Consider the following 26,660-nt stretch of genomic DNA (forward strand, 5'->3'; position numbering starts at 1 on the left):
GCAAAAACACTGACATGTGTGACTAAAAAAAAAAAAAAAAACCTCATGTTCACGCGCTTGGCGGCACTAATCCCATAATAATCACAGACCATAAGCGTTTGTTCACACTGCGATGAGGTTTATGGCTCGACGTGGGCGCATTTTTGCATGTATGCAAATTCAAGTGTGTTTTTGTTTCGATTGTTGCAACTTGATTTGCGAAATAACGACTTTTTGAGTCACATGACCTCACCGACAAGATGACACGAGAAGAAACAAGAACACGTCTCAGGCCGCCCAAGAAATCCCACTGCGCCTCCACTGCAAGCTGTACGGCAACTAACACTTTTGCTGACGACCTCGTTACTCATGTAACGTGCTGCAACACTACCCGCCCCCCCAACTAGACTACTGTGGTCTCAAATCGTATTGCGAGCGTGGTTCTACTGTGGTGCTTAAATGGGTTGCTTCGAGTTGTATTTGGAAATAGTATTTCACAATAAGCGTCTGTGTGTGCGTGTGTGCGCGTGTGTGCGTGTCTGTGTGTGTGTATAAGTGTGTGTGCGCGCGCGCGCATGTGCGAGGAAAAAGTAGGACAGGCGTGAGGGCGGGGGTGTATCGGAGAAGCCATGGTAACACGACAGACTGAGCATCAAGTGGCCACAAAACCTCACAAGAAGGAGGAAATATCGCGCCAAGTGTGGAAATATATGGTTGTTAATTCGGCAAGAATTTGTTTCCTAACAAACGACGACAGTCGATGGCTTGTTGCTTTATTTCCCTCACCAAGATGGCGGCTGTGACTATTGCTCGGTCCCTCACCAAGATGTCCACCCGCCTCGCCCGTGTGGCGTTAAAGCTTTGTCGAGCGGCTCGTTACTGGCCGGTCTGCTGAAGCGAACATAAGGCTGACGCTTTGCGCACGGTGAGTGGTCGACGCCGTTGTCAATCAACAGCAAACTTGGTCGTGGGTGGGAACTTCGGGGCGACGGAAATCCTGTACCAGAAGTAGCCCGCATTCATGAACGACCTTGCCTTGATTTTACGCGATAAACTCCAACATTGAAAGTTAATTGACAATATGGTGACCAAGGTAAAGCGGAGCAAACTCTATATCGGTACGTAAGTCACATCAACATTGAGCCGTGCTGGCGTCAATGGGGCTTCCAGCCTTTTTCCAGTCGTACAGCAGGGGGTAGCATACTTTAGTCGCCACGTCAAAAATCGGTAGTACAAGACGACCAATCAAGTTTGGACAAGGTTTCTTATTTCATTATTTTCGTCACATAAAAATGGTGTCCAAATTGTTGCGCCGATTTCCCACGTAGTGGTACTTACATTTGAATTAGTTTCATGAGCAAACTTCAAATTCAAACCTAATTTTTTTTACTCATTGATTTTCAGCAATCACGTTTTTTGTTGCAGTTCTAATAGATAAAGCATTGTAAAATATGTGAACGTAAAAAACGTGAATGATAGGAAATAGTTTTTGTATTGGTTACCCTTTGAGTTAAAAGAGGGCGTGGGTTAGAGTGGCGTCAGGACCCCGTGCTCGGCCTGTCATTTTGCATTTGTCTCTTAAATAAACGACTGAAAAGACATCGGCGACCGGCTCTCAACAGCTCCTCAACAGTTGTTTTCCTCACTTCCGTTGAGCGTATCTTAAAATAGTTTTTGTATTGGTTACCCTTTGAGTTAAAAGAGGGCGTCGGTTAGAGTGGCGTCAGGACCCCGTGCTCGGCCTGTTATTTTGCATTTGTCTCTTAAATAAACGACTGAAAAGACATCGGCGACCGGCTCTCAACAGCTCCTCAACAGTTGTTTTCCTCACTTCCGTTGAGCGTATCTTAATTTTTCCTGTAATTTCTATTTGGGCTTGTGACACAAAGCAACAAAAATAAACCGAGCTCCTCAATTAAAACAAAAGTGTACACTGATATATTTAAAAAAATATTTTTCTGAATTATTACATGTTCTGAGGGACGACATCAGAGCAGCTTGGGAGTGTTGCGATTCGAGCACTTCATTTCATTGCAAGTTGTAATGAATCGATGCGAAACGTCACGTGGAAGGGGAGGGGCAGACAGAAACAGATATACTTTTTTTCCTGAGCTGAAAAATGGAAAAAGTGGAGCAATGTGAAGGGTGAAAAGACGAGGAGGAGGAGGAGAAGAAAAGTACTGCAGAGAGGCAAGCCCGAAAGCCCGGAGCGAATCTCGACTATTAACTGGCCCTGGACTGGCCAGCAAATAGCAACTACAACGTGACTTCAGTGACACCATTTAAGGTTTGGACCATGGCAACAATAGTCCAAATCAGGGCCCAAAGACGCACCTTGGTTTGTCCTTCTGGAAAGCGCCCGATCGGAACACTTTAGTGGCGGAAACTCCAAGTGCAAAGAACCTTTTGTGTGTTTTGACTGCGCCTTTAGTTAACGCTGATAAACAACAGCGCCTTCTTCTGGCACTTGAGAGGTCTAGAAACTTGGTGCAGCACGGACGATTTTTGACTAGCAATTGCAGAAATATTTCAGCATTTCTGGAGCTTCAGGCGTGAAGATGGACAGATGGTCTTGGTGTGAGTCTGTACAAAGGTTTTGGCTTGACTTTCATCAATGGGCTTGTTTGTTACTCTTACGATGTCTGATGAAAAATGTTTTTTTCATAACGGTAAATTTGATTTTTTATTATTTTGTTGGCCAAACAATATATACACAAATCCCACCTCCTTAAAGCAAAATCAAACATTCTGCATTGGAAGAATGATCTGAAATCCTACAACATTTTGTTAAAACTTATTAACACCAAGAATGCTGTAAAACTGACCTCATTTATTGAGAGGCTGTTTCTGTAAGATGCTTGCTCTGGGTGTATACTCTTAGGATATAAGATGCAGTTGCCCTGTAATGTGGTTTTTTTCTCTCCTGGTATTGTGGATGTCTTATTTTGTTTTTGTCTGTTTGTAGTTGTAGATGTTATTATACCTAATGTGTTTGTGTTTGAATAAAAGTTTGAATTTAAAAAAAAAAAACATGACAGATGGTCAGTGCTATGTCGAGTTGTCTGATGAAAGTCTAATAGAAAGCGGAAGAATCGGAAGGAGGAGCAGACAAGGTGAACGAGTTTTGTGCGTGTTCGGACATGTTGAGCCAAATTCCAGCGAGGCCTGTCAAGGCCTGCGCTGCGCTCGCTCCCCGCTGGGCGCATCGCAGCGCTTCCTACTACTCGTTGTGCTTGAACAACTGGATTTGGGTTGGCCTAGCTGGCACACAACCCGAGTCAGCAAACGAGTTAGATTTATACAGTCTGCGTGCAATTGACGGCCATTATAATTTTATTGCATTGGGGGGCAAAAAAATATTTTTCGTAAACGTTCCGAATCCTTGAAGACGTCAGACACGTTGGCAAGTCTCCTGACCTTTTCATTTGTCAATATGAGCAAACTTAGATTTAAAAATCATTCAATGCTTTCCTTTCTTGTGTCTTCGATTTATTGAAACCTGTGCATGAAAGCTTTGAATTTTTCAAAACGATGACATGAAATGCTCTTCCATTAGATGACAGAGTGAATTGAGACGAGATGGTTTTCCGAGTCGTCCTATTGCAGCGACGTTAAAGTTCGATGTTGGGAAGCAACACATTCATGACAATCACACAATCAATAACTGCCACCGTGAAAATCAGGAGTGCTAATTGCTTGAGTCACGCACGCGCCGGGAGAACCTCATCGCATGCACGTTGCTACGGAAACGGGCAGCTGATACGCTTAAACCGACGTCCTAACAGAGATGTTGCATGCTAATCTCCAACGAGGTCAAATTTGCATTTACAAATGCACGCGGGAGCGATTGCGTGGCGCTACCAACGACGTCACCGGCATCTTGTGTCACAATTAGAAAAACAAAACTAAAGAAAAACAAAATCAACTTGTTCCCGACTTTTGTTTGGTGTCCACCAGCTGTCCGCAGCGTCCGCGAGTGCCCATCGGTCGGTCGCGATGAACACGACGGCCTCTTCATCACTTCTTCAGGCCCAACGATAAACTGAAACAGGAATTAGTTGTCAGACGAAGCAAATTAGTTTCCATCAAAGTAGTAAAATGTAAGCAGGTCGTGCAGACACGACAGCAGCAAAGCTTTTCAATCGAATGCAAAGCAGCCCAGCAACCGCAATGTGCGCTCTCGCCCGCTTTGCTCACTCACCGGGCCGTTGGTGGGTCATGAATTTACTGAATGAAGTTCAAGACAGATCCAGGTGCAAAACGTTTGACTTGAGTCAAAGTAAAAGTAGTCGATTGGGAATGCTGATGCACGTGAAGCCCTTTGCAACTTGTCTGAGACTCGGGGCGGCAGAAAGAAACAAGCACTTGATCCAAAGTCCAACTTGATCAAGTTCACTCAATAAACCAGCTCAGTGGCCTAGTGGTAGAGTGTCCGCCCTGAGACTGGAAGGTTGTGGGTTCAAACCCCGGCCGGGTCATACCAAAGACTATAAAAATGGGACCCATTGCCTCCCTGCTTGGCACTCAGCATTAAGGGTTGGAATTGCGGGGTTAGATCACCAACTGATTCCCGAGCACGGCACCGCTGCTGCTCACTGCTCCCCTCTCCCCCAGGGGATGGATTAAAATCATACGGGGATGGGTTAAATGCAGAGGACAAATTTCACCACACCCAGATCTGTGTGTGACGATCATTGGGACTTTAACTTAACTTTAACTTTATAGGTTCACTCGCTATAGTTGGAAAATAGACAACAAAACGGCACAAATGTATTCACTTTTCTTGTCATAAAATTTGGATCATGTTCCAATTTTTTGCGGGACAAGAAAAACTATTACAGACCATTAAAACTGTTGGCAAACGTGTTTGCGAACTAGAACAAAGCCTGCCCAAAAACAATCTTTGCTACGTGCGCACGCACACTCACAAACCATCCCCGCTCAGATGCAGCCTTCAAACATAGGAAAAGAAAAAATACAGAAATTGATTCAAGTACAATAAATGACTTAAGTACAGTACCAAAGTACACCCGCCCTCGCCTCAAAAAGGAACTACCGTTTGGAACAGGAGAATGGCGACCCCAAGTGGACAGAAGCAAAATATTGTTTTCGTCTAATTCCAGTTTCATCAATCAATGGGATATTCTGTACAAGAGTTAATTCTGAAACTATTCAGCCCGAGTACGAGGCGAGAAGCAAAGTTCCAACAGCAATCGGTGCGTCGCCTTTTTTGTCGACGTGGAATCTGTTTTGGTGGAACACAATGGGAAGGAGCTAGCGGAGCAGGCGGCTCCGACGACAATCAGTCGGACAGTTTCATTCTTTCCGTTAAGTCGAGTTGCGGTACAAATGGGCGCAGCAGTTACAAGATCACGAAATGAGCCAGGCATGGCCGAAGGGGTCACGGTGCTCACGTTCAGAGACGCGCATGTAACGAGGGACAATCGGGGCACTCACTTGTCAAACAAGGCCTGGTTCTGCAAGTTGAGGACCAAACTTTCAGCATTCAGGTACACTTTGTTCTGAGACGTCGACACCTGCGGGACCACATCGGCGTTAACATCAGCGCAGGAACTGACATCGCCTTGGTTATTAGACATGATGGTCTTGTCATAATTTAATTTGTTGGCTGTCATCCCTGGTAAACAAAATCCCATCCCTGGTAAAAAAAAAAACTGCTGTAGTAGTGCTCATTCATTCGCACTTCAGTCAAGCTGTCATCGCGTGTCCGACTCGCTGGCTCAGAACCACGTCCGTGTGTTGTTTCTCCACTCGAAGGCGCTAAGTCTTTGTTCAATCTATTGACTGCAGACATATATGGCTGCAACTTAAAGATAAAAAAAAAAAAACCTTAAAGATCCATTTTGTATGTCTTTGCACTTGAACAATTCTTCCCTGTTGTTCCTATAAGCGCTCCAAAGTTCTGCCTGTAATTTTTCCCTGTGCTGTTGTTGGCATTAAAGGCCTAAAAGTTAGGAGGGAAGAGAAGTTCTTTAATTCAGTCTGTGTGTTTTTAGGTTGACTCGCCTATTGAAATTTTTTTCTGCCAAACTTGGGAAGTGCTGTGAGAAAATCCCTCTTGGCCAAGCCCAACTAAGCTTCCTCCCCTTCCCCTCGATGACGGCGGTCACCAGCATGCTCATGGCCGTGATCTTAATAATTGTCAATGGTGTCAAGAGCACCTCCCTTGTCAAAGTCATCATTGCATTTCTCGTCATTGTCGCCGTCCTAACGCTGAGATAAAAGGCGAGCGAGTGAGTGACCGACCGTCTTGGCGATGGTCTGAGCGGCTCGGATGCGCCTCAGCTTCAGGTAGCCGGGATTCTTGGTGACGGCTTGGCCCAGCTGAAACACACAAATTCAGAGGTGGGCGGGTTGCTTTCATGCTCGCCACATGGCCCACATTGCTGCTCCATGGTCGACTTGTCTTGGCGTATTCAAGACAACTGGAAACGCACATTTAGGGCAGAAAATTGGCCGACAGACGGCCTCGGTGCAATCGGTCGCTCTGCGTCCGTTGTTGACGCTTTGTGGTAGCTGCTGGGAACGCGCCGTATAAAGAAACCTCCCATGGATTCTTTGTTGCAAAAATCCGCGTATTTTTTACCATCTTGGCCGCCTCGGCTTCTCCTTCGGCCTGGATGATCTTCTGCCGCTGGTCTTGTTTGGCTTTCTCCACGTAGAACTGAGCCCTCTGCGCCTCTTGCTGAGCTGCGCACACGGAGACACGGCCTTCGACTTACTTGTGAAACGCAACACCGGTGTGAAGCTCAAGAGAAGAGAACGGATGGATGAATGGTCACAAGTTGAAAAACTCTTGGTTTGAATGCTCGGTGGCGGAAGCGCACAATTGTCAACAAATAATGTCAATTCATCAACAAACGTGAGCCAAACAATGTTGAAATTTGCCCTCCAACACGCTCAACGATGGCACCGCATGCACAAGCAAAAATGGCAAGAAACTTTCCCTAATGGCGAAGAGCCCGACTTCTCAGCGGCCGTTAAAGCCAATATCGCCCGACTTACCGAGCAGAGTGCGAGCGAGTCTTACTAGCGTCTTTAGCGGCCATTGAAAGTTCGCACTGTGGCGCGGAGCGGCCGTTGAGTGCACTAAGTGGCCTGAAAGGGTCTCCCTCCCTCCCTCTTCCAAACTTTTTGCGCGACGTTAAAGTGACACTTTTCTTATGTCAGAGTTTTTGTGTGGCATCAAATGTGTTTTGGGTGTCCGGAAAGGATGACCGGATCTTCGTAATTTCTTCTTATATATTAATATATAATATTTACAGTGCCTTGCGAAAGTATTCGGCCCCCTTGAACCTTTCAACATTTCGCCACATTTCAGGCTTCAAACATAAAGATATAAAAATTGTATTTTTTGTCAAGAATCAACAACAAGTGGGACACAATCGTGAAGTGGAACGAAATTTATTGGCTAATTTAAACTTTTTTAACAAATAAAAAACTGAAAAGTGGGGCGTGCAATATTATTCGGCCCCTTTACTTTCAGTGCAGCAAACTCACTCCAGAAGTTCAGTGAGGATCTTTGAATGATCCAATGTTGTCCTAAATGACTGATGATGATAAATAGAATGCACCTGTGTGTAATCAAGTCTCCGTATAAATGCACCTGCTCTTTGATAGTCCCAGGGTTCTGTTTAAAGCGCAGAGAGAACCATGAAGACAAAGGAACACACCAGGCAGGTCCGAGATACTGTTGTGGAGAAGTTTAAAGCCGGATTTGGATATAAAAAGATTTCCCAAGCTTTAAACATCTCAAGGAGCACTGTGCAAGCAATTATATTGAAATGGAAGGAGTATCAGACCACTGCAAATCTACCAAGACCTGGCCGTCCCTCCAAACTTTCATCTCAAACAAGGAGAAGACTGATCAGAGATGCAGCCAAGAGGCCCATGATCACTCTGGATGAACTGCAGATAACTCCAGCTGAGGTGGGAGAGTCTGTCCATAGGACAACAATCAGTCGTGCACTGCACAAATCTGGCCTTTATGGAAGAGTGGCAAGAAGAAAGCCATTTCTCAAAGATATCCATAAAAAGTCTCGTTTAAAGTTTGCCACAAGCCACCTGGGAGACACACCAAACATGTGGAAGAAGGTGCTCTGGTCAGATGAAACCAAAATCGAACTTTTTGGCCACAATGCAAAACGATATGTTTGGCGTAAAAGCAACACAGCTCATCACCCTGAACACACCATCCCCACTGTCAAACATGGTGGTGGCAGCATCATGGTTTGGGCCTGCTTTTCTTCAGCAGGGACACGGAAGATGGCTAAAATTGTTGGGAAGATGGATGGAGCCAAATACAGGACCATTCTGGAAGAAAACCTGTTGGAGTCTGCAAAAGACCTGAGACTGGGACGGAGATTTATCTTCCAACAGAACAATGATCCAAAACATAAAGCCAAATCTACAAAGGAATGGTTCACAAATAGACGTATCCAGGTGTTAGAATGGCCAAGTCAAAGTCCAGACCTGAATCCAATCGAGAATCTGTGGAAAGAGCTGAAGACTGCTGTTCACAAACGCTCTCCATCCAACCTCACTGAGCTCGAGCTGTTTTGCAAGGAAGAATGGGCAAGAATTCCAGTCTCTCGATGTGCAAAACTGATAGAGACATACCCCAAGCGACTTCCAGCTGTAATTGCAGGAAAAGGTGGCGCTACAAAGTATTAGCGCAAGGGGGCCGAATAATATTGCACGCCCCACTTTTCAGTTTTTTATTTGTTAAAAAAGTTTAAATTATCCAATAAATTTTGTTCCACTTCACGATTGTGTCCCACTTGTTGATTCTTGACAAAAAATTAAACTTTTATATCTTTATGTTTGAAGCCTGAAATGTCGCGAAATGTTGAAAGGTTCAAGGGGGCCGAATACTTTCGCAAGGCACTGTATATATTAATAAATATTGCTTTGCTTTTGGTCTGATGTGAATGATCACAAAAGGCTCCTCTTTAGTTTGGTTAATGTCAAGTCATGACCCTTTTCTTGAACCCCAGAAAGGCCCAGCGAGCGCTTCTTTAGTTTGTGGCGAATCGCCTCTGATGGGTTTTTTTTGGTTTACTTTCCCGAAGCAAAGGGCAATTCCTTACCGACTTGCTTGGCCTCGACGGCGGCGGTGTACTGGCTGCTGAAGCTCAGCTCGGTGATGGCCACGTCGTCTAGGATGATGTTGAAGTCTTTGGCGCGTTCAAAGAGCTCCCTGCGCACCAACAGCGACACCTGCGCAAGCACAGGCTCACCGTGGGGGCCCGCGGACGGCCGACTTCCGTTTTCGGCCAGCCGGAAGACGAGCGTACCTGCGCTCTTTGCGTGATGAGCTGGGAGGCGTTGAACTTGGCCACCACCGACTTGAGGACCTCATTGACGATGGAGGGCAGCACCCGCTCATCGTAGTCCTTGCCCAGACGCTGGTACATGGCGGGTAGATTGGATGCCATCGGACGCGACAGCACCCTCACCGCAATGTTCACCATCTGCAGGTCTAATCGGCACGACCAGCATAGTCATCGGGGGTGCACCTTTCAAAACGTCTCGCATCTGCTTACGTTGTCTGGCAAAAACGTCACCTCGCCGCCACGTGACAGACTTGGACAGACGCGGTGGGGTTTGGGTTACCTTTGCTACCGGTCAGTGAGGAGATCTTCCTGGGTCGGGCTCTGATGTCATAGATGATGGGGTACTGGAACCACGGGATCCTAACGCACACAGGGCGCACCTAAGCTCAGTGGCTATTGCAAAAATAATTAAGACTGAAAATGAAAACGCTTACCAAAAAAAATAAATACAATTAAAACAAACTATGTTGCTAAAGAACCGGAGTAAAAATTCCCTTTTCCATTTTTGTCAATTTTCATACATGAGCTTTAAATCTATTTCCGTACTGATTTACAACCGGAGCTGAAGACGAAACTGGTGAAACTGTTTACTTTACTTACTACTTACCTTTAGTTTACTTTACTACGCAATACCGCATGACCTTTTTTTTTTTTTTATCTTGCGCTCCACCCAAGCTACATAAAAAGCTAATTGTAAAACTAATAAAAACTCAAATAATTTTGGGAAAAATTTGAGAAACCACAAAGGCTTAGAGCAGGCTTGGCCAACCCGCGGCTCCCGAGCCGCATGCGGCTCTTAGCCTGGTTTCATGCGGCTCTTTTACATTCATATCAACATTTTTATTCGTGTTTTTTTTTTTTGGTGCGTGTTCCCTTCGCTTGAGTTCAATATGGTATTATCGTCAAACACGCATGCGCATGAGGCGAAATTCCACAAAGCAGGAGGGGCAAACCCATTCGAGTAAACAATTAGTGTCAATTTCGCTCTCAAAATGGCAGGGAAAAAATGCATAGCTAAACAAAAATATGAAGTTGAACACAGGACGTTTTTAACAGAGTGGAAAGTTTATATTTTTTTGTTGAACGTACTGGCAAGCCATTCTGCCTGATATGTCAGACGTCATAAGCGCATTTCAAAGCTTCAAATCTTCAGCGCCACTTCAGCTCACTCCATGCTAACATCGATCAGGACTTTCGCAAGAGCAAGTTGGACACTTTGAAAAGTTAGGGAGAAAAACAGGTACAGTTTTTCCCCAAAATTACGAAGCACTCAGAGATTGTCACACCTGCATTGTATCAACTGGCTTGGAACATTGCACGGGCTGAAAAGCCATACCTCATTGTAAGGGGAGTTCGTTAAAAAATGCCTCAGTGACGTTGTTGAAATCTTGTCTCCTGAAAACGACAAACTAAAACGAATGGTATCAGTCATCCAACTAAAAGAATTACTTCGAGTGGCAACAACAGAATACAAACCAGATTAGAAGAGGATTGTTCAAGGCAAGGAATGCCAGAAGTTGCACTAAGCAACATGCATAGTAAGTGAAAAAACGTTATTGAAAATTATGTTTTTGTTTGTGGACTTTGTTGAACTGATAGTTTGTGTGTGTGAGACAGTGCACACAATGTTCATTGTTGAAAATGACTGGCCTGTGGTCTTGGTACTGTATGAGTCAATTTCTGTTATTATATTGGTGTGTGTGTGACATGATAATGTCTAGAGATGCACCGATCCGACTTTTTCAGTTTCGATACCGATGCCGTGTCTTTGCGTACCGATCCGATATTATGGTTGACTTAACAAGCTACATACCTCTACATGTGGAACAGAAAAGACTAAAGGCAATGGCATCAGACATGACTACACAGTTCTTTGCTCTAAATCAGGGGTGTCCAAACTACGGCCCGCGGGCCAACTGCGGCCCGCGGTCCAGTTTTTATTGGCCCGCAGCAAATTCTGAAAACATAATTGAATATGGCCCGCACAAGAAGCTTGAGCTCAACTCTGTTGCACCTCTCGGTTTCAACACTAGATGGAGCCCGCCACACAAATGAAATCAAGCGAAGAAAAACTTTTACCACGAGTCCCCAGAAATGGCTGCACCGAAGAAACGCAAAATAGCAAGTGAGTGTAGAATATTTCAAACACGTTGGGAAAATGAGTATTTCTTCAAAGAAATCAACAGAAAGTGTGTCTGTTTGATTTGTAATGAAGATGTTGCTGTGATGAAAGAGTATAATGTCCGCGCATTTACTCCCGGGAGCCGTGTCAGAAAGCTCTGTGCACACTCACAAGTACGTGTGCGTACTCAGTAGTACGTAGTAATTTCATCTATCAGTGCCGAATTTCGAGTGTAGGCTGTGACGTCAATATTCTCGTAATTCGCGCGCTGAGTTTTCAGATACAGTTTTACGCTAATGCCACCCACAAACCTTCCCCTGGAATCCTTCCATTAAAATGAGTGGCCCGAAGAAAAGAAAGGTGGACACTGAGCGCCGAATGTTAAAAAAGAGTGGACAATTTGGCTCGACCTACGTGTGTGAGAAGACGTTCAGCCACATGAACGTCAACAAAGCCCGTCACAGATATCTAGGTTAACGGACCGACACCTCGGCTCTATCCTAAGAATTACCACAACAAATTTTACTCCAGACTATGATGCACTAGCAAAAAAGGGAAACCAACAATACTATTGATTTCTTTATTACTTTATTTAGATGTATTCTTTCACTGATTCTTCAAGATGATGTACTATTTGGTCAGAATATTTGCCGTTGGATGTGATTTCGCCTCATTGGATAAACATATTTCATAAATCTGACCTGCAGGCGCTGAAGTGATGGAAAATGTTATTCATCATAACAGTGTCGTATTTAATAAGAATCACTGATAGTAGTTTTTTGGTGAAATATTTTTTTAATGCTGTTAATAAATGCATTTTTTTTCAAAAAGCTTTTTTTAATATCCATGCTATAGTATCTACTAAAAGTAAAAACCTTTTATGCAATGACCTTTACATGTCATTTATATTACTTCACACAAACACTACATCCATCTGCTCCTGGTTCGGCCCCCCGGTCAAAATTTAGAACCCAATTCGGCCCGCAAGTCAAAACGTTTGCCCACCACTGCTCTAAATGCTCATTTAAGCAGCAATGAGAAGTGCTCCCTGAAAACAAGCTCTGCTTAGTCGAACACAAAAAAAAACATTCAAAATTATTTCTAAATACTGAAAGTGCAGAGTGGAATTAAAAATAAAATATAGCATCGGGACAAGAGAATAAACAAGTGACTTGGTCAAATACAATAATCAAGCAATGTAAACATGTCTCTACATAGTTGTGAAGCTCATGGCATCTACATCTCTTAATTCTTGTGACAAGTGTTCGCACACTTTCTCATACATTTCTGACAGTGACGGTCTCAGAAAAATACTTGCGCGATGGCAAATTGTACCGTGGCTCCAGGTGCTCAAGTAAACGTCGGAAGCCCTCGTTTTCAACAACACTCATCGGTTGTCCATCCAAAACCATGAATTCCAGCACTTTCTCAGTAATTCTCATAGCTTTTGCGCTATTGCCTGGGAATTTCTCCCGTCTTTGCAGTGCATCTGCTAACGTTAACTGCTGTGTAGCTCCACCTCCCGCTCCCTTTGATCTGCTCAACTGCTGGAACTCCTGGTGCTCCGTTACGTGGTGTTTCTGGAGATGCTTAAATTGGTAGTACTATAACTGGCAGTACTACCACCACCCCTGGCAACATTAGCTTTGCAGACATTACAAACTGCCGTCGAGCTAGTTGGCGTGTTCAGTTTAAAGTACCTCCACACAGCTGACTCTTTCGTTCGCTCCATGTTTGCGTTTGTTTAGAAAACTCTCGTGGCATGCGGCACACGTGCTGCTGACGTATGACGTAGCCCACGTCCCGCGGCACACGTGCTGCTGACGTATGACGTAGCCCGCGTCCCAATAGATTAAGGAAAGGATCGGCTCACAGATCGGCTGCATTTTCCGATACCCGATCCATCTATTTTGTTGATATCGGGGCCGATATCCGATCCAGATATCGGATCGGTGCATCTCTAATAATGTCACACAATAAATTTGGCGGAGCAGAGGTGTGTGTGTGATGGGGTGATGTTCATGTGTGCCCATGTGTATGATGTGGCTCTTTGCTGTAACACTGTAAAGAATGTGGCTCTTAGTCTGACTGGTTGGCAACCCCTGGCTTATAGGCTTGCTCTAAAAATGAACTGAAACTAAGCGAATTTTAAAAAACAAAAAGTCAAAAATAAACTATCGAAATGGAATCCAAAACAATTCTAACAGAGGCACAATACAAACCGGCGAGGTCCAAGTTACGCGGACCCATCGTCACCTGAAATGAAGGCCCTCGGCCAGCACCGTGTCCATCTGCATGCCGCCGATCCTGTTGAACACCACCGCTCGGTGACCGCCCTCCACTGTGAGCAGAAATGCGGTCCAGAAATTAGCGCAGCTGCGGCAATTTCATCTTGGTACAAGCACTACAAAGGTTCTCAACATATTCCAATTGTAGAAGTTAATAAAAGAGGGAAATAGGACTTATTTACTGACTGTGAGAACTTTGCCACATCTGCTCAACAAAGTTGATGCTCCATTTATAAATTCATGTCAATGCGTACCAGTGTACGTGGCTTCTTTGACGCCGTACGCCAAGGCGCCGGCGCCAAGCAGCAGTTTGATTCCGAGTCCGGCACCCCTACCGCCGGACGAGCCTGCCATGCGACCAATCAGGTCTCGGAGATTCTGGACCAACCGCTGCAATAGAACGGCAATCGGTACAAAGCAACATGGGTACATCATCATTTAAATTTGAGTCGGGGATAAAAAAAAAAAGTGAAAAGTAGACGGAAAGAATTTGCAATAGATGGGTATAATAAAAAATATCCGATGGTAAATACATAAACATTAGATAAATGGATGAATAGGAAAAAAAAAGACTTTGGAGGAGAAAATATTTGTTAAAAAAGAAAATTAGAGAAGACAAAAGTACAAAATTACATTTACAATTATATGCTGTATATTGATGCAAAATACACAAAGAATATGCCCAAGACAAGATAACGTGAGCGCACATCTAAAAATTTCGGAGTACAAAATCGGCATAACGGGGTAAGTCGAGACGTTGCTGAATGTCATCGGAAGAGAGAGCAACAGCATATTTTTGTTACGTTATACAAACTTATATACTTTTCATATTTTTATACTGTTATACTTATCATGTGAATCAATGTGTACATATTCCTATTAATTTATATATTTTATCATGTCAATTGTAAATACTCTTATTAATTTATACACACATTTTCCATTACACATAAGGCACAGCTCAATAACTTCATGACACATAGGTACAAAATATTCAGTAGATAAGACAAATGTCTGATTTGAGGATATATTTTTCCTTCTTTTCCCCTCCCCTTTCTACTCTTCCTTCTTATTCCTGCTTGTGGACACTATAAAGCCTTCTGACCGGAACTATGAGGTTGTTGTTTCATCTGCTGGTGCATTGTGTACCGACTGCCGTAAAGCAACCCAAGATCTTGCAAATAAAGAACCAACTATTACTCCACATCTTTGTTTTCCTTGCTCAACAACGGACATCTTGAACAAAACACAACACATCTTTGATAGTCTTCTGATACGTCTTCAACTGTGTGTTAAGACTTTAAGACAAATCAGTGATCAACATGACCTTGATCGAAAACCCATCGAAAGTTCGCACATCGCGCTGGTTAGCATAGCCGCATGCTAGCTAGCGCGTAGGCTAGCTAATTGATCCCTTACTCTTTCAGAGGAGGTTCTGGTTTAAACACACGTTTGTTAGACCTTCACACGCGGAACCCCTCCCCAATAAGCAACAATTCACGTCAGTACGCGAAAGTTGAAAGTTGTAACTCTTACATTGGGCTCCTTGCTCGCCATGCTGCTTCGCGTCACTCGAAAGCGATAAGAACCGAAGGTCGACACTTAATGTTGGCTCGTGAGTGAACGATTCGTTCAAAGTAACGAATCTTTTCAGTGAACGAGAGTGAACTTCCTAAAGTGATTCGTTCTTTTTTCAGTTCATATGACTTCACCACCTCGCCGTAAAACAAAACGAAGAAGAAAAATGACGTAACTTCCCGTTCACGAACGAGTCGTGAATTGCATTTCCCGTTCACCAACGAACGAATCTCTGAGTGAACGAGTCAGTGAGTGAGTGATTCGCATTTCCAGTTCATCGCGAGAACGGATCAGTGAGGGAACGAGTCCTGACTTTCCCGTTCGCGAACGAGTCAATGAGTGAAATGCCTTCGCGTGCATCAACGTATCTGTCAGTGAACATGTTGCGTCTCCTGGCGTGAACTATGTAAGCCAGAATGTAGATTTACGATTTACTTATAATAGTTTTTAAATAACGTGTGTGCATATCGGGGCCGGCTCTACGCAGGGGCAAGAGGGGGCAACGCCCCCTCAAACAGATGTCCTGCCCCCTCGAATCAAACTTTTAGAAGTGCAGTGTGTGTCCTCCCTCACACAGCCTGCTGTCAGGACTCCGCGCCCCTCCGTAAACATCCAATCACTGTGAGTATGCAAATGAGGCAAGACGCAGCCAGAGAGTGTCAAGTTACAGTCAGCGCGGTAGGAGTTGGAAAAAGCAGTAAAAACTCCACCAAACTCGTCGTAATGACCCGCGCGCGATATAACTAATGATTAACAACAACTCAAATAATACTGAATATAACATTCATATTATATGTTCCCCCCCCTGAGAGATTGCCACCTTATTGTGGTCAGGGGGTTTGCGTGCCTCAGTGACCCTAAGAGCTATATCAGCAGAAGCTTTAATCTTCAGGTGGGACACCCAAGCTGGACAGGTCTTAGTGTAGAGGCCTGACAGAGTGCAATCCACTTCTCCAGGTTGAGATCTGGACACACAGCTAACAACTGCCGTGAAGAAAACACTAACAGTGTTAAAAATGTGTAAAAAAAAAACAAAAAAAACATGCCCCCTTCACATTTCAGACTGCCCCCTCTTATGTGCATTCCTAGAACCGGCCCTGGTGCATATCCAGTGATCCCTCGCTACTTCGCGTTTCATTTATCGCGGCTTCACTACATTTTTTTTCCAAATTAGAAAAACATTTAAAAGTCAAAATAAAATGATTTATCTAAATTCTAAATTCTATATTCTAAATTGAGGAAACATGTGTCTAAACTTTAGGACAATGTAGTATTCCTCCAAATGTTCGTTTACATTTCTTTAGAAGTCCGTTTTCGCGTGTTAGCACGATCGCGAATTAGCATCTTTCCGCTAACTCGTTAGCCTGCCCAGTACTTCTTGTTGGTGACCGTACTTCGCGGTGGTTTTTGGAACCAATTATCCGCGATAAACGAGGGATTACTGTATACGCCTAAATAATATCCAATATATCTACTGCAATTTCACATTAGATTGCCGGTTTGAAATTTACTTTTATTATTATTATTATTATTATTTTAATTAACATTTATGTTAAATCTTGTCTGGTGTTTAATTCCTTGTTTTTATATTCGCCAATCAAAACATAAAAATCAGACATTTGGTTACCTGCTTTATATTACATATATATTATATTGTGAAGTGTATTTCTTAGTTGTGTGTGTTACTGAAGTAAAAAAAAAAAAAAAAAAAAAAAAACGGATCAGTGGGGGGCTGAACGATTAGTTTGAACGAATCGTTTGAGTGAACTGATTCTAAAGATTCAGTTCACTTAAAAGAACTGGAATGCACTACACTAGTCGACACACAGCGGCCGCTTTACAGCAGCACCAAGCACGTTCGTCGAACAAAGTCCGTGATTGGCCGACAGCAAAGGTGTCACGCAGAACTAGGCACTTGTTAGGACGAAACTATGACGTAATTTTGTCGTCGTCTCGGTCTTTTTTCTTCTTCTCCGGCTTGAGAAATCGCAGCGCCTCTGTGAGGAAGTAAAGACAGCGCCGGTGTTGTGCTCGATTTGGGTCCCCCGTGAGGATTTGTTTCCCCTGCCGCGGGAGCGCGCACGCCTTGTTTGGAAAGCTAAAAACCGATGCCGTAAGGCGTCGAACGACGTCAGCACTATGTTGTTTTCAATAAAAACATGAAAAACACACGTTTGCGTCAGTCAGTTTTAATTTTTAAAAAGGATTATTTCATTTAATTTCTTTAAGTTAATTTGCATTCTGCCGTTGAAGCGAGGTGCGTTCAAAGACCAATCGTACAGCAGGAACACTCAATCACGTCACCAAAAAGCAACGATATAATTACGTGAGCTCTTTGCATAAACATCGATGCAAAGGAGCTCCACTTTTTGGGGAGCATTACATGCTACAAGGAATATATATTACAAAGGAGAACTTACACTTAATTGTGGTCATCATGCATCCATTTTTATTACTCAGGTATTTTCAAAGCAAATTAATATTGTTGCTTTTATTAATTTGCTTTAAAATGAAAGTGCATTATAATTAAATGCGGACACTATAGCAATGTCAAACGTGTTCATTTAAGAAAAAGCCACACACGTTTTGTGATGAAATCTTTCATAACGAGAATGATTTGAGTGAATTGATTTAAATGAATGGTTGAGAAGAAATTTCAGTTCTGAAGGCTCCTTTTGTCCCAAGCAAAGTGACAGGTGGGGGGAGGGGGTGATAAAAAGAAAAATTGTAACAGGAACTCTATAAAAATGCCAACCCGTGAGAATTTGTGCCCCCCTCCCATTTTGAGAACAGTGAGTCCTGGACTCCAACTGGCTTTTTTTCTGTCCTCCTGGGGGTCTGTTCAGGTAGTGTGGCAAATTTGAACAGGTTGCCTCATTTCTCGCCCAAGTTACAGGGGGAGAACAGATATGTCCCCCCCACCCCCATTTAAAACGGTGTATATGTAAATAAATTATTTGTGCACTGATAACTTTACAATATTGGATACTAAATAAATAAATAAATGGATAAATAATTTTGTTGTCTTCTTTTGGTCAAACAATATTGTCTTGAATTCAAACTTGTCACCGAAGCACCCATTTTACCCCACCATGTAAGTTAATGTCACTTAATGTCATTTCACCATTTCATTCCTGACAACGATACGCTGCCACACAATGGACCCGACTATTAGTGTTGGCTCGTGAGTGAACGATTCGTTCAAAAAGAACGGATCATTTCAGTGAACGAGAGTGAACGAATCGCTTCCTAAAGTGATTCGTTCTTTTTTCCTTTCATATATAACTTCAACCAGTAGATGTCAGTAATGCCCATTGAAGCTGGTGCTACCTCGCCGTAAAACATAACGAAGAAGACAATCAGCCAATCAGCAGCGCCAGCGAGCGTTAGATGGAGGAGGGACTTTACGAGTCAGTGACGTAACTTCCCGTTCACGAACGAGTCGTGAATTTATTATTATTATTTTTTTTAATTAACATTTATGTTAAAACTTATCTAGTTTTTTATTCCTTGTTTTTATTATTATTTTTTTTAATAAACATTTATGTTAAAACTTATCTAGTTTTTTATTCCTTGTTTTTATACTCGCCTATTAAAACATAAAAATCAGACATTTGGTTAACAGCTGTATATGACAATATGTATATGTGTTTTACGTTGTTATATGAGTTGGTGCGCCCCAAAATAACAAATGTCGGCATAACGGGGTTTTTTCAGCTTTTTATTAAAACACAAACACATTCGGTATAATAACACCATCAACTACAAGCCAACAAATACAAAATTTTATGCCGACAGTGATGTTTTAATTTTGTATTTGTTGGCTTGTAGTTGATGGTGTTAATACTTATGCCGACAGTGATGTTTTAATTTTGTATTTGTTGGCTTGTAGTTGATGGTGTTAATATACCAAACGTGTTTGTGTTTGAATAAAAGGTTGAAAAAAAAAACGTTATGCCGACATTTGTTGTTTTGGGGGGTACCAACTCATATAACAACCTAAAACACATGTACATATCAAAGTCAAAATCAAAGTCTGCTTTATTGTCAATTTCTTCACATGTCAAGACACACAATGAGATCGAAATTACGTTTCCCACTATCCCACGGGGACAAGACATAGTACACAATACAATTAAACAACACAAAAAGTAAAAACAAGAAGGCACAAACAATGAATAAATAAGAGTGATGAATAAATAATAAATAAATAACATAATAAATAAGAGGAGCAAAAATGGAGCAAGTGTGCATACAGCAGACAAAGTCAAAAGTCAAAGTCAAAGTCTGCTTTATTGTCAATTTCTTCACGTCAAGACACACCAAGAGATCGAAATTACGTTCCCACTATCCCACGGTGACAAGACATAGTACACAATATACATACAAGTATACAACACAAAAAGTAAAAACAAGAAGGCACAAACAATGAATAAATAAGAGTGATGAATAAATAATAAATAAACAAATAACAATAAATAAGAGGAGCAAAAATGGAGCAAGTGTGCATACACCAGACAGTCAGAATATAGCGCAAAAGTACAGGACGTTATGCAGGAGGGGGGAGAGAGTTCAGGATCCTAACAGCCTGGAGTATGAAGCTGTTGGTGAGTCTGGTGGTGCGGGAGCGCAGGCTCCTGTACCTCTTCCCAGAGGGCAGAAGATCAAACAAAGAGTGAGCGGGGTGACTCACATCCCACACAATCGTGGTCGCCTTGCGGGTGAGATGGGAGGTGTAAATGTCCTTCAGGGAGGGGAGTGAAGCACCAATAATCTTACCAGCCGTGTTCACTATGCGCTGCAGGGCCTTCCTGTTGTATTCAGTGCAGCTACCACCCCACACAGTGATACAACTGGAGAGGACGCTCTCAATGGTGCCACGGTAGAATGTAGTCATGACGGCCGGAGGAGCACTTGCTCGCCTGAGTTTCCGCAGGAAGTACAGGCGGTGCTGAGCTTTCTTCGCCAGTGATGCAGTGTTGGTGGTCCAGGAGAGGTCCTCACTGATGTGCACCCCCAGGAATCTGGTGCTGCTCACTCTCTCCACCACAGCACCGTCGATGGTCAGTGGCAGGTGTTGGGTGTGACCCTTCCAGAAGTCAACAACAATCTCCTTGGTCTTGTTGACGTTCAGCAGGAGGTTGTTGTCCCTGCACCACGTGGCCAGAAGGTCGACCTCCGACCTGTATTGAGTCTCGTCGCCCTCGGTGATGAGACCCACCAGAGTCGTGTCGTCGGCATATTTCAGCACGCGGTTGCTGCTGCAAGTTGCAGTGCAGTCATGCGTCAGCAGGGTGAAGAGCAGCGGACTGAGCACGCAGCCCTGGGGGGCCCCCGTGCTCAGCGTAATGCTGGCGGAGATATTGTCGCCAACACGTACTACCTGAGGCCTCTGACAGAGGAAGTCCAGTAGCCAGTTGCAGAGGTAGGTACTGAGGCCCAGCTTGTCGAGTTTGTAGATGAGTCGCTGTGGTACAATGGTGTTGAATGCAGAACTGAAATCCACAAACAGCAATCTCACATATGAGTCCCTTCTCTCCAGGTGGGTGAGGGCTGAGCGGAGGGCAGAGCAGATGGCATCCTCAGAGGACCGTTTGGCTCGGTACGCAAACTGGAAGGGCTCTATGGTGGGGGGGAGAATGGATCTGATGTGCTCCATGACAAGCCGCTCAAAGCACTTCATGATGATGGGTGTCAGTGCCACGGGGCGGTAGTCATTGAAGCAGGACGGAGCATGTTTCTTCGGCACAGGTACGATGGTGGCGGCCTTGAAACATGATGGGACGATGGCCTGCTGCAGGGAAATGTTAAAGATGTCCGTGAAGACACCCATCAGCTCCTTAGCGCAGTCCTTCAGCGCTCGACCTGGGATGTTGTCTGGGCCCGCCGCCTTACGGGTGTTGATATTATTGTCATATAAAGCAGTTAACCAAATGTCTGATTTTTATGTTTTGATTGGCGAATATAAAAACAAGGACTAAAACACCAGACAAGTTATAACATAAATGTTAATTAAAATAATAATAATAATAATAATAATAATAAAAGTACATCTCAAACCAGCAATCTAATGTTAAACTGCAGTCGATATATTGGATAACAATATTTAGGCATATATATGCATACACGTTATTTAAAACCTACTATAAGTAAATCGTAAATCTAAATCTTCTGGCTTACATAGTTCACACTAGGAGACGCAACACGTTCACTGACTGATCCATTGATGCACGAAAAGGCAGTTCACCCAATGACTCGTTCGCGAACGGGACAGTCAGGATTCGTTCCCTCACTGATCCGTTCTCGCGATGAACTGGAAATGCGAATCACTCACTCACTGATTCATTCACTCACAGATTCGTTCGTCGGTGAACGGGAAATGCAATTCACGACTCGTTCGTGAACGGGAAGTTACGTCATTTTCTTCTTCGTTTTGTTTTACGGCTTCAATGGCCATTACCGACACCTACTGGTTGAAGTCATATGAACTGAAAAAAGAACGAATCACTTTAGTAAGTGATTTGTTCACTCTCGTTCACTGAAAGGAGTCGTTCCTTTGAACGAATCGTTCACTCACGAGCCAACACTACTTCGAGTTGCATCGAATTTGAAACAGCCGACGCTGCTACACAAAAAACCAAAACGACTTACTTTTCTACAAAACAAAGAAGGGCTGCATTTAGGTACGTAATAATTTTGAACAGAGCATGCTCTGCATGTTTCAAGAATGTTTTTGTGAGTAGTTTGTTTGTACGTATGTGTTTGTTGGGGGGTGGTTTGGTAAAGTTAACATCCTTTACTTTTTAAACGTGGTTAAAACTTATTCAGCTTAGGTTTTTAATGCAAGGCATTTTATGTTGCTTGAAATGTATGAAGTGACCCATATAAACTACTTTTGCGAGTAGTTGGAGTTAGCGCAGGGGTGGGCAAACTTTTTGACTCGCGGGCCGAACTGGGTTCTAAATTTGGACCGGAGGGCCGAACCAGGAGCAGATGGACGTAGTGTTTGTGTGAAGTAATATAAGCGACCTGTAAAGGTCATTGCATAAAAGATTTTGGCCTTTAGTAGGTAGTAAAGCATGGATATTCCAAACAAGTTTTTTGAAAACAAATGCATTTATTAACAGCATTAAAAAAATAATAATAATAATTCACTAAAAAACTGCTATCAGTGATTCTCATAAAATACGACACTGTTATTATGAATAGCAGTCTCCATCACTTCAGTGCCTGCAGGTCAGATTAATGAAAGATGCTTACCTTATGAGATCACATCAAACGGCAAACATTCTGACCAAATATATCATCTTGAAGAATCGGTGAAAGCATACATCCAAATAAAGTAATCAAAACGGCAACACGGTGAGGGGTATCTGAAAATCAGAGCAGAGTTTTAACTCACAAACACCTGGTAACAGAGGTGAGGAAACGGGAAACACTTCCTTAAAGTAAGCCTTAAGAACTTTACAGGTTAAGATTAGTCGCAAACAGGTGGTGCATCAATGTCCTTGAGCATCCTGCATTGTTTGAAAATGAGAATGGTCGCTAGTTTCAATCCCTGCTATGTGTACAAATAATATTCAAAATGCATTTTTTACAACAAACTTGAGAGCCTCCCCTTCATTTTCAGTGGGAACAGTGTTGTTGGTCTCCCTTTTTTGCTAGTGCGTCATAGTCTGGAGTAAAATCTGTTGTGGCAATTCTTAGGAGAGATCCTAGGTGTTGGTCCGTTTACCTCGATCTGTGACGGGTTGATGTTGACGTTCATGTGGCTGAACGTCACGTCGCGTACGTCGAGCCAAATTGGCCACTCTTTTTTTAAACACTCGGCACTGTGTCCACCTTGCTTTTCCTTGGGCGACTCATTTTAATAGAAGGATTCCAGGGGAAGGTTTGTGGGTGGCTTTAGCGTAAAACTGTATCTGAAAGCTCAGCGCGCGAATTACAAGAATGCTGTCGTCACAGCCCACGCTCTAAATTCGGCACTGCCACAAATAGAGCGCGAGTGCACCATGTCCGTACTACTGAGTACGTACACGCACTTGTGAGTGTGCACCGAGCTTTCTGACACGGCTTCCGGTAGTAAATGCGCAGGCGAGCTGTTCCCCATCTACTGGGGAAACGCAGTCATTGCAGGCAAAATGACCAAAAAAAAAAGTTTAATAATACAATTTGTTCAGGGTTGGCGGGCCGGATTAAACGGTCCCGTGGGCCGGATGTGGCCCGCGGGCCGTAGTTTGCCCATCCCTGGTCTAACCTTTAGGACAGTGGTCCCCAACCTTTTTTGCACCACGGACCGGTTACGTGTCAGAAATATTTTCGCGGACCAGCCTTTATATAAATAAATATATTTATATATTTATTATTTAAATATTTATATATATATAAATAGGATGAAATAAAATGATACGACTGGCATAAAAACAAATATAAACCACATAAAAATAAAACGTTGAATTAGTGGGAGCACCGAGCTCTTTTCTCAGAAATGAGCCGTTCCCATCTAGGCGTAATCGGAGACAATGACACCCGAAGTGGTTAAGGTTTGTCTTTAAATGCAGGATGCTTGGTCTCCATGTGCCAAAGCAGGTTTGAAGGCTTCATTGCCTCGTTAGCTAGCCTTTCGCCACATATGCGGAGTGCACTTGGTGCGTCAGAGTCACCTGTGGCGATAAATCCATATTTTAAGTAGGACTCCAGAAATGTTCTTTTAAATGCAGCTTTCCTTTTCTTAGAAGTCGTAGCCTCTTCTTCTTCAGTGTCCTCGTTGGACGTTTTTCCCTTTCCGAAGAAGCTTTCCAAACTGCTCTGTTTCTTGCTCATTTTTGCTTGCCTCGCGGGCTTGACTGTGGTGACGTCACGTGACCGAGACGAGCGTCCTGTGTCAAGAGTCCTTATTTTTTAGATGCACCGACAGATGTAATTGGGAGAGATTCGCCAAATTTTTTATATTTTTCAAAATAAATTCTTACTCATTTTTGCTAGCTTTGCGGGCTCGACTGGAGAAGCATGTCACGTGACTGGGACGAGCGTCTTGACCTGAATGAATTGATCGTCAATGAAAAAAAAATATATATATATATTTTTTTTCCTGTGCGGCTTGGCGGCCCGGTACCAAGTGACCCACGGACCGGTACCGGTCCGCGGCCCGGTGGTTGGGGACCACTGCTTTAGGACACTGTAATATTGCTCCAAATTTTGGTTTACATTCCTTTAGAGGTCCGTTTTCGCGTGTTAGCACGATCGCGAATTAGTATCTTTCCGCTAACTCGTTAGCCTGCCCAGTACTTCTTGTTAACATGTTAGAGTGCACGCACACACGTATATTTATGTTTTCAATATTTATAAAAATTTTCTGTATGTTATTTATTAGGGGTGTAACGATTCATCGATACACATCGATTAATCGATATAATGCTCTACGATTTATTGGCATTGATGCTAAACGTAAACATCGATTTATATCGCCGTGTTTGACCTCGGACATTAGACGCGACTTTATTTTGAAATCCAGTTCATTGTTGCTTGCTTCCTCTTTCCGGGAGCAGTACGCGGCGTGTTGTGTTGTGAGCAGAGCAGGCACGTGAAAGGGGAGCCGACAACTACGCGGCTCCTGGGCTGGTGCTATGGCTAGTGTCCAAGAAGACGAGGAAATTCGCTCCCCTTTGGGCTTCAAGTCATTCGTTTGGAAGCCCTTTGGATTCCAAAGAAAAGATGGCTCAACGGACAATTAAAATTATTGGAAATAAATAATTCAGTAATGCACTTTAAAGTGTAAGAATATTCATTTTTCTTTACTTATATGAGAAAAAATATAGGAATTTGATAAAGTTCAGTGTTAAAATAAGCACTTTGTATACTACAATACTCTTCTAATTTCCTAAATAAAGAGTTTGCAGTACCTTGTTGATTTTGCGTATGAATTGTTATAAATCAGGATATTGTTCTGTATTTTTTATTTAGAAAAAATAAAATAAAATAAAAATATCGATCGTGGAGCACTATATCGTGATGTATCGTGAATGAATCACAGCAGGCTTTAAGATATCGTATCGTGGTTCTTTGTATCGATATTATATCGTATCGTGACAAAACCCGCGATTTACACCCCTATTATTTATACTATTAATGTATTATTTACACGTTTGAAACAATTATTTAATGTTATAATAAAATATGCACTTAAATGGTTTCATATATATTTATTGACACACAAAAAATGTACAGATAAGCGGGTGACCCTACTTCGCGGATTTCACTTATGGCGGGTGGTTTTTGGAACCAATTATCCGCGACAAATGAGGGATTACTGTATTTTCTATAAATGTCAGCGGCCCTGTGACAATAATGCGTCCGGCGCGCTGCGATTGCGCGATCGGACGGAAACATGTCTATCCTGAAAAGTTATTGACAGCTTTTTAAGTGGTAGCATCAATTTGCCGTCACGACGTGCTGTTTGCTGTATCAAAGTAAATGTCATGAAAAGGGGAAAACACTACATGGAAGCGCAATGTGTTGGGTTGGGTTCTTTTACAAATAAAAACTGCTGCTTTGAGTTCACAGGGAATCAGGGGATGTTTGAGAATATTTGCCATTTTTCACATGTCCTGAGTGTTGTTAGTCACCTAAATGTTGAACAGAGGCTGTGATTTACCGAAGTCAAATTCCTTGTTTGGCACGCTCAAACATGGCGAATAAAAACTCTTGAATCTTGAATAGCCTCTTTATTCACTGGACATAGTCTGCCCTCTAGCGGTTAGAATTTTGACCTACAATGCTATGGATGACCACACAATATATACCCTGTGAGCCATAGACTTCTATTAGACCTCCCGTCTATGTGTGACCTAATTTAGGCGTCTATATTTGGTCTATGTGTAGACCTAATTTAGACGATAAAATTAAAAACATCAAATATGATCATATTTCGAAAGCTGTAAGTTGTATAAATAATGTACAGAAGTCGTTTTGCTTTGTTTTTAACAACCATACATGTGAAGTGTGGTTATTTCTGTAACCTGATATAGACGTCTAAATTAGGTCTATGTGTAAACCTAAAATAGACGTTTATATTAAGCCTATGTGGAGACCTAATTTAGACGTCTATATTAGGTCTATAGAAAATAGACGACAAATTTAAATCTATCAAATATGAAATATTAAACCCTAAACCAGCTCTAGGTTTTATAAATAAGGTACAGAAGTTACATTGCTTTGTTTTAAACAACCATTGAGCCGTGTGAATTGTGGTTATTTCTGTAACCTGATATAGACGTCTATATTAGGTCTATGTGTAGACCTCTATATTAGGTCTATGTGTAGACCTAAAATAGACGT

At 42.8% G+C, this 26,660-nt stretch overlaps 1 protein-coding gene and 2 long non-coding RNA genes across 3 annotated transcripts in view; 1 reads left to right on the forward strand and 2 right to left on the reverse strand.

Annotated features, from left to right (window-relative positions):
- Positions 1-785: 785 nt before the first annotated feature.
- On the forward strand, positions 786-2,972 carry LOC119121724. Its single transcript, XR_005097740.1, has 2 exons — positions 786-1,464; positions 1,651-2,972. It is a non-coding gene; the product is annotated as an uncharacterized LOC119121724 (long non-coding RNA).
- A 478-nt stretch (positions 2,973-3,450) lies between these two features.
- Positions 3,451-15,407, reverse strand: LOC119121670 (prohibitin-2-like). The gene is made up of 10 exons (XM_037249536.1): positions 15,282-15,407; positions 14,000-14,135; positions 13,714-13,798; positions 9,616-9,695; positions 9,297-9,481; positions 9,090-9,219; positions 6,587-6,690; positions 6,247-6,324; positions 5,437-5,516; positions 3,451-4,021 (listed from the first exon to the last, which is right to left on the reverse strand). Exons 1-10 carry the CDS (start codon positions 15,300-15,302, stop codon positions 3,997-3,999), a joined length of 924 nt encoding a protein of 307 aa, XP_037105431.1. The 5' UTR covers positions 15,303-15,407; the 3' UTR covers positions 3,451-3,996.
- Positions 15,408-18,274: 2,867 nt separating this feature from the next.
- The window catches only part of LOC119121732, a 76,414-nt gene continuing 68,028 nt past the window's right edge, over positions 18,275-26,660 (reverse strand). The window contains exon 3 of the long non-coding RNA XR_005097748.1: positions 18,275-18,384. This is a non-coding gene — a long non-coding RNA (uncharacterized LOC119121732). The remainder of the gene's footprint in view (positions 18,385-26,660) is intronic.

The sequence above is a fragment of the Syngnathus acus genome, chromosome 4, assembly GCF_901709675.1.
Source record: "Syngnathus acus chromosome 4, fSynAcu1.2, whole genome shotgun sequence".
Classification (NCBI taxonomy): Eukaryota; Metazoa; Chordata; class Actinopteri; order Syngnathiformes; family Syngnathidae; genus Syngnathus; species Syngnathus acus.

Coding starts and splice junctions, on each gene's coding strand:
- LOC119121670 (XM_037249536.1), bottom strand. CDS start 15,302: ATGGCGAGCAAGGAGCCCAAT. Junction 9,220..9,296: donor TCATCACGCAAAGAGCGCAG/GTACGCTCGTCT, acceptor GTGCTTGCGCAG/GTGTCGCTGTTGGTGCGCAG. Junction 6,691..9,089: donor CGTCGAGGCCAAGCAAGTCG/GTAAGGAATTGC, acceptor CCGTGTGCGCAG/CTCAGCAAGAGGCGCAGAGG.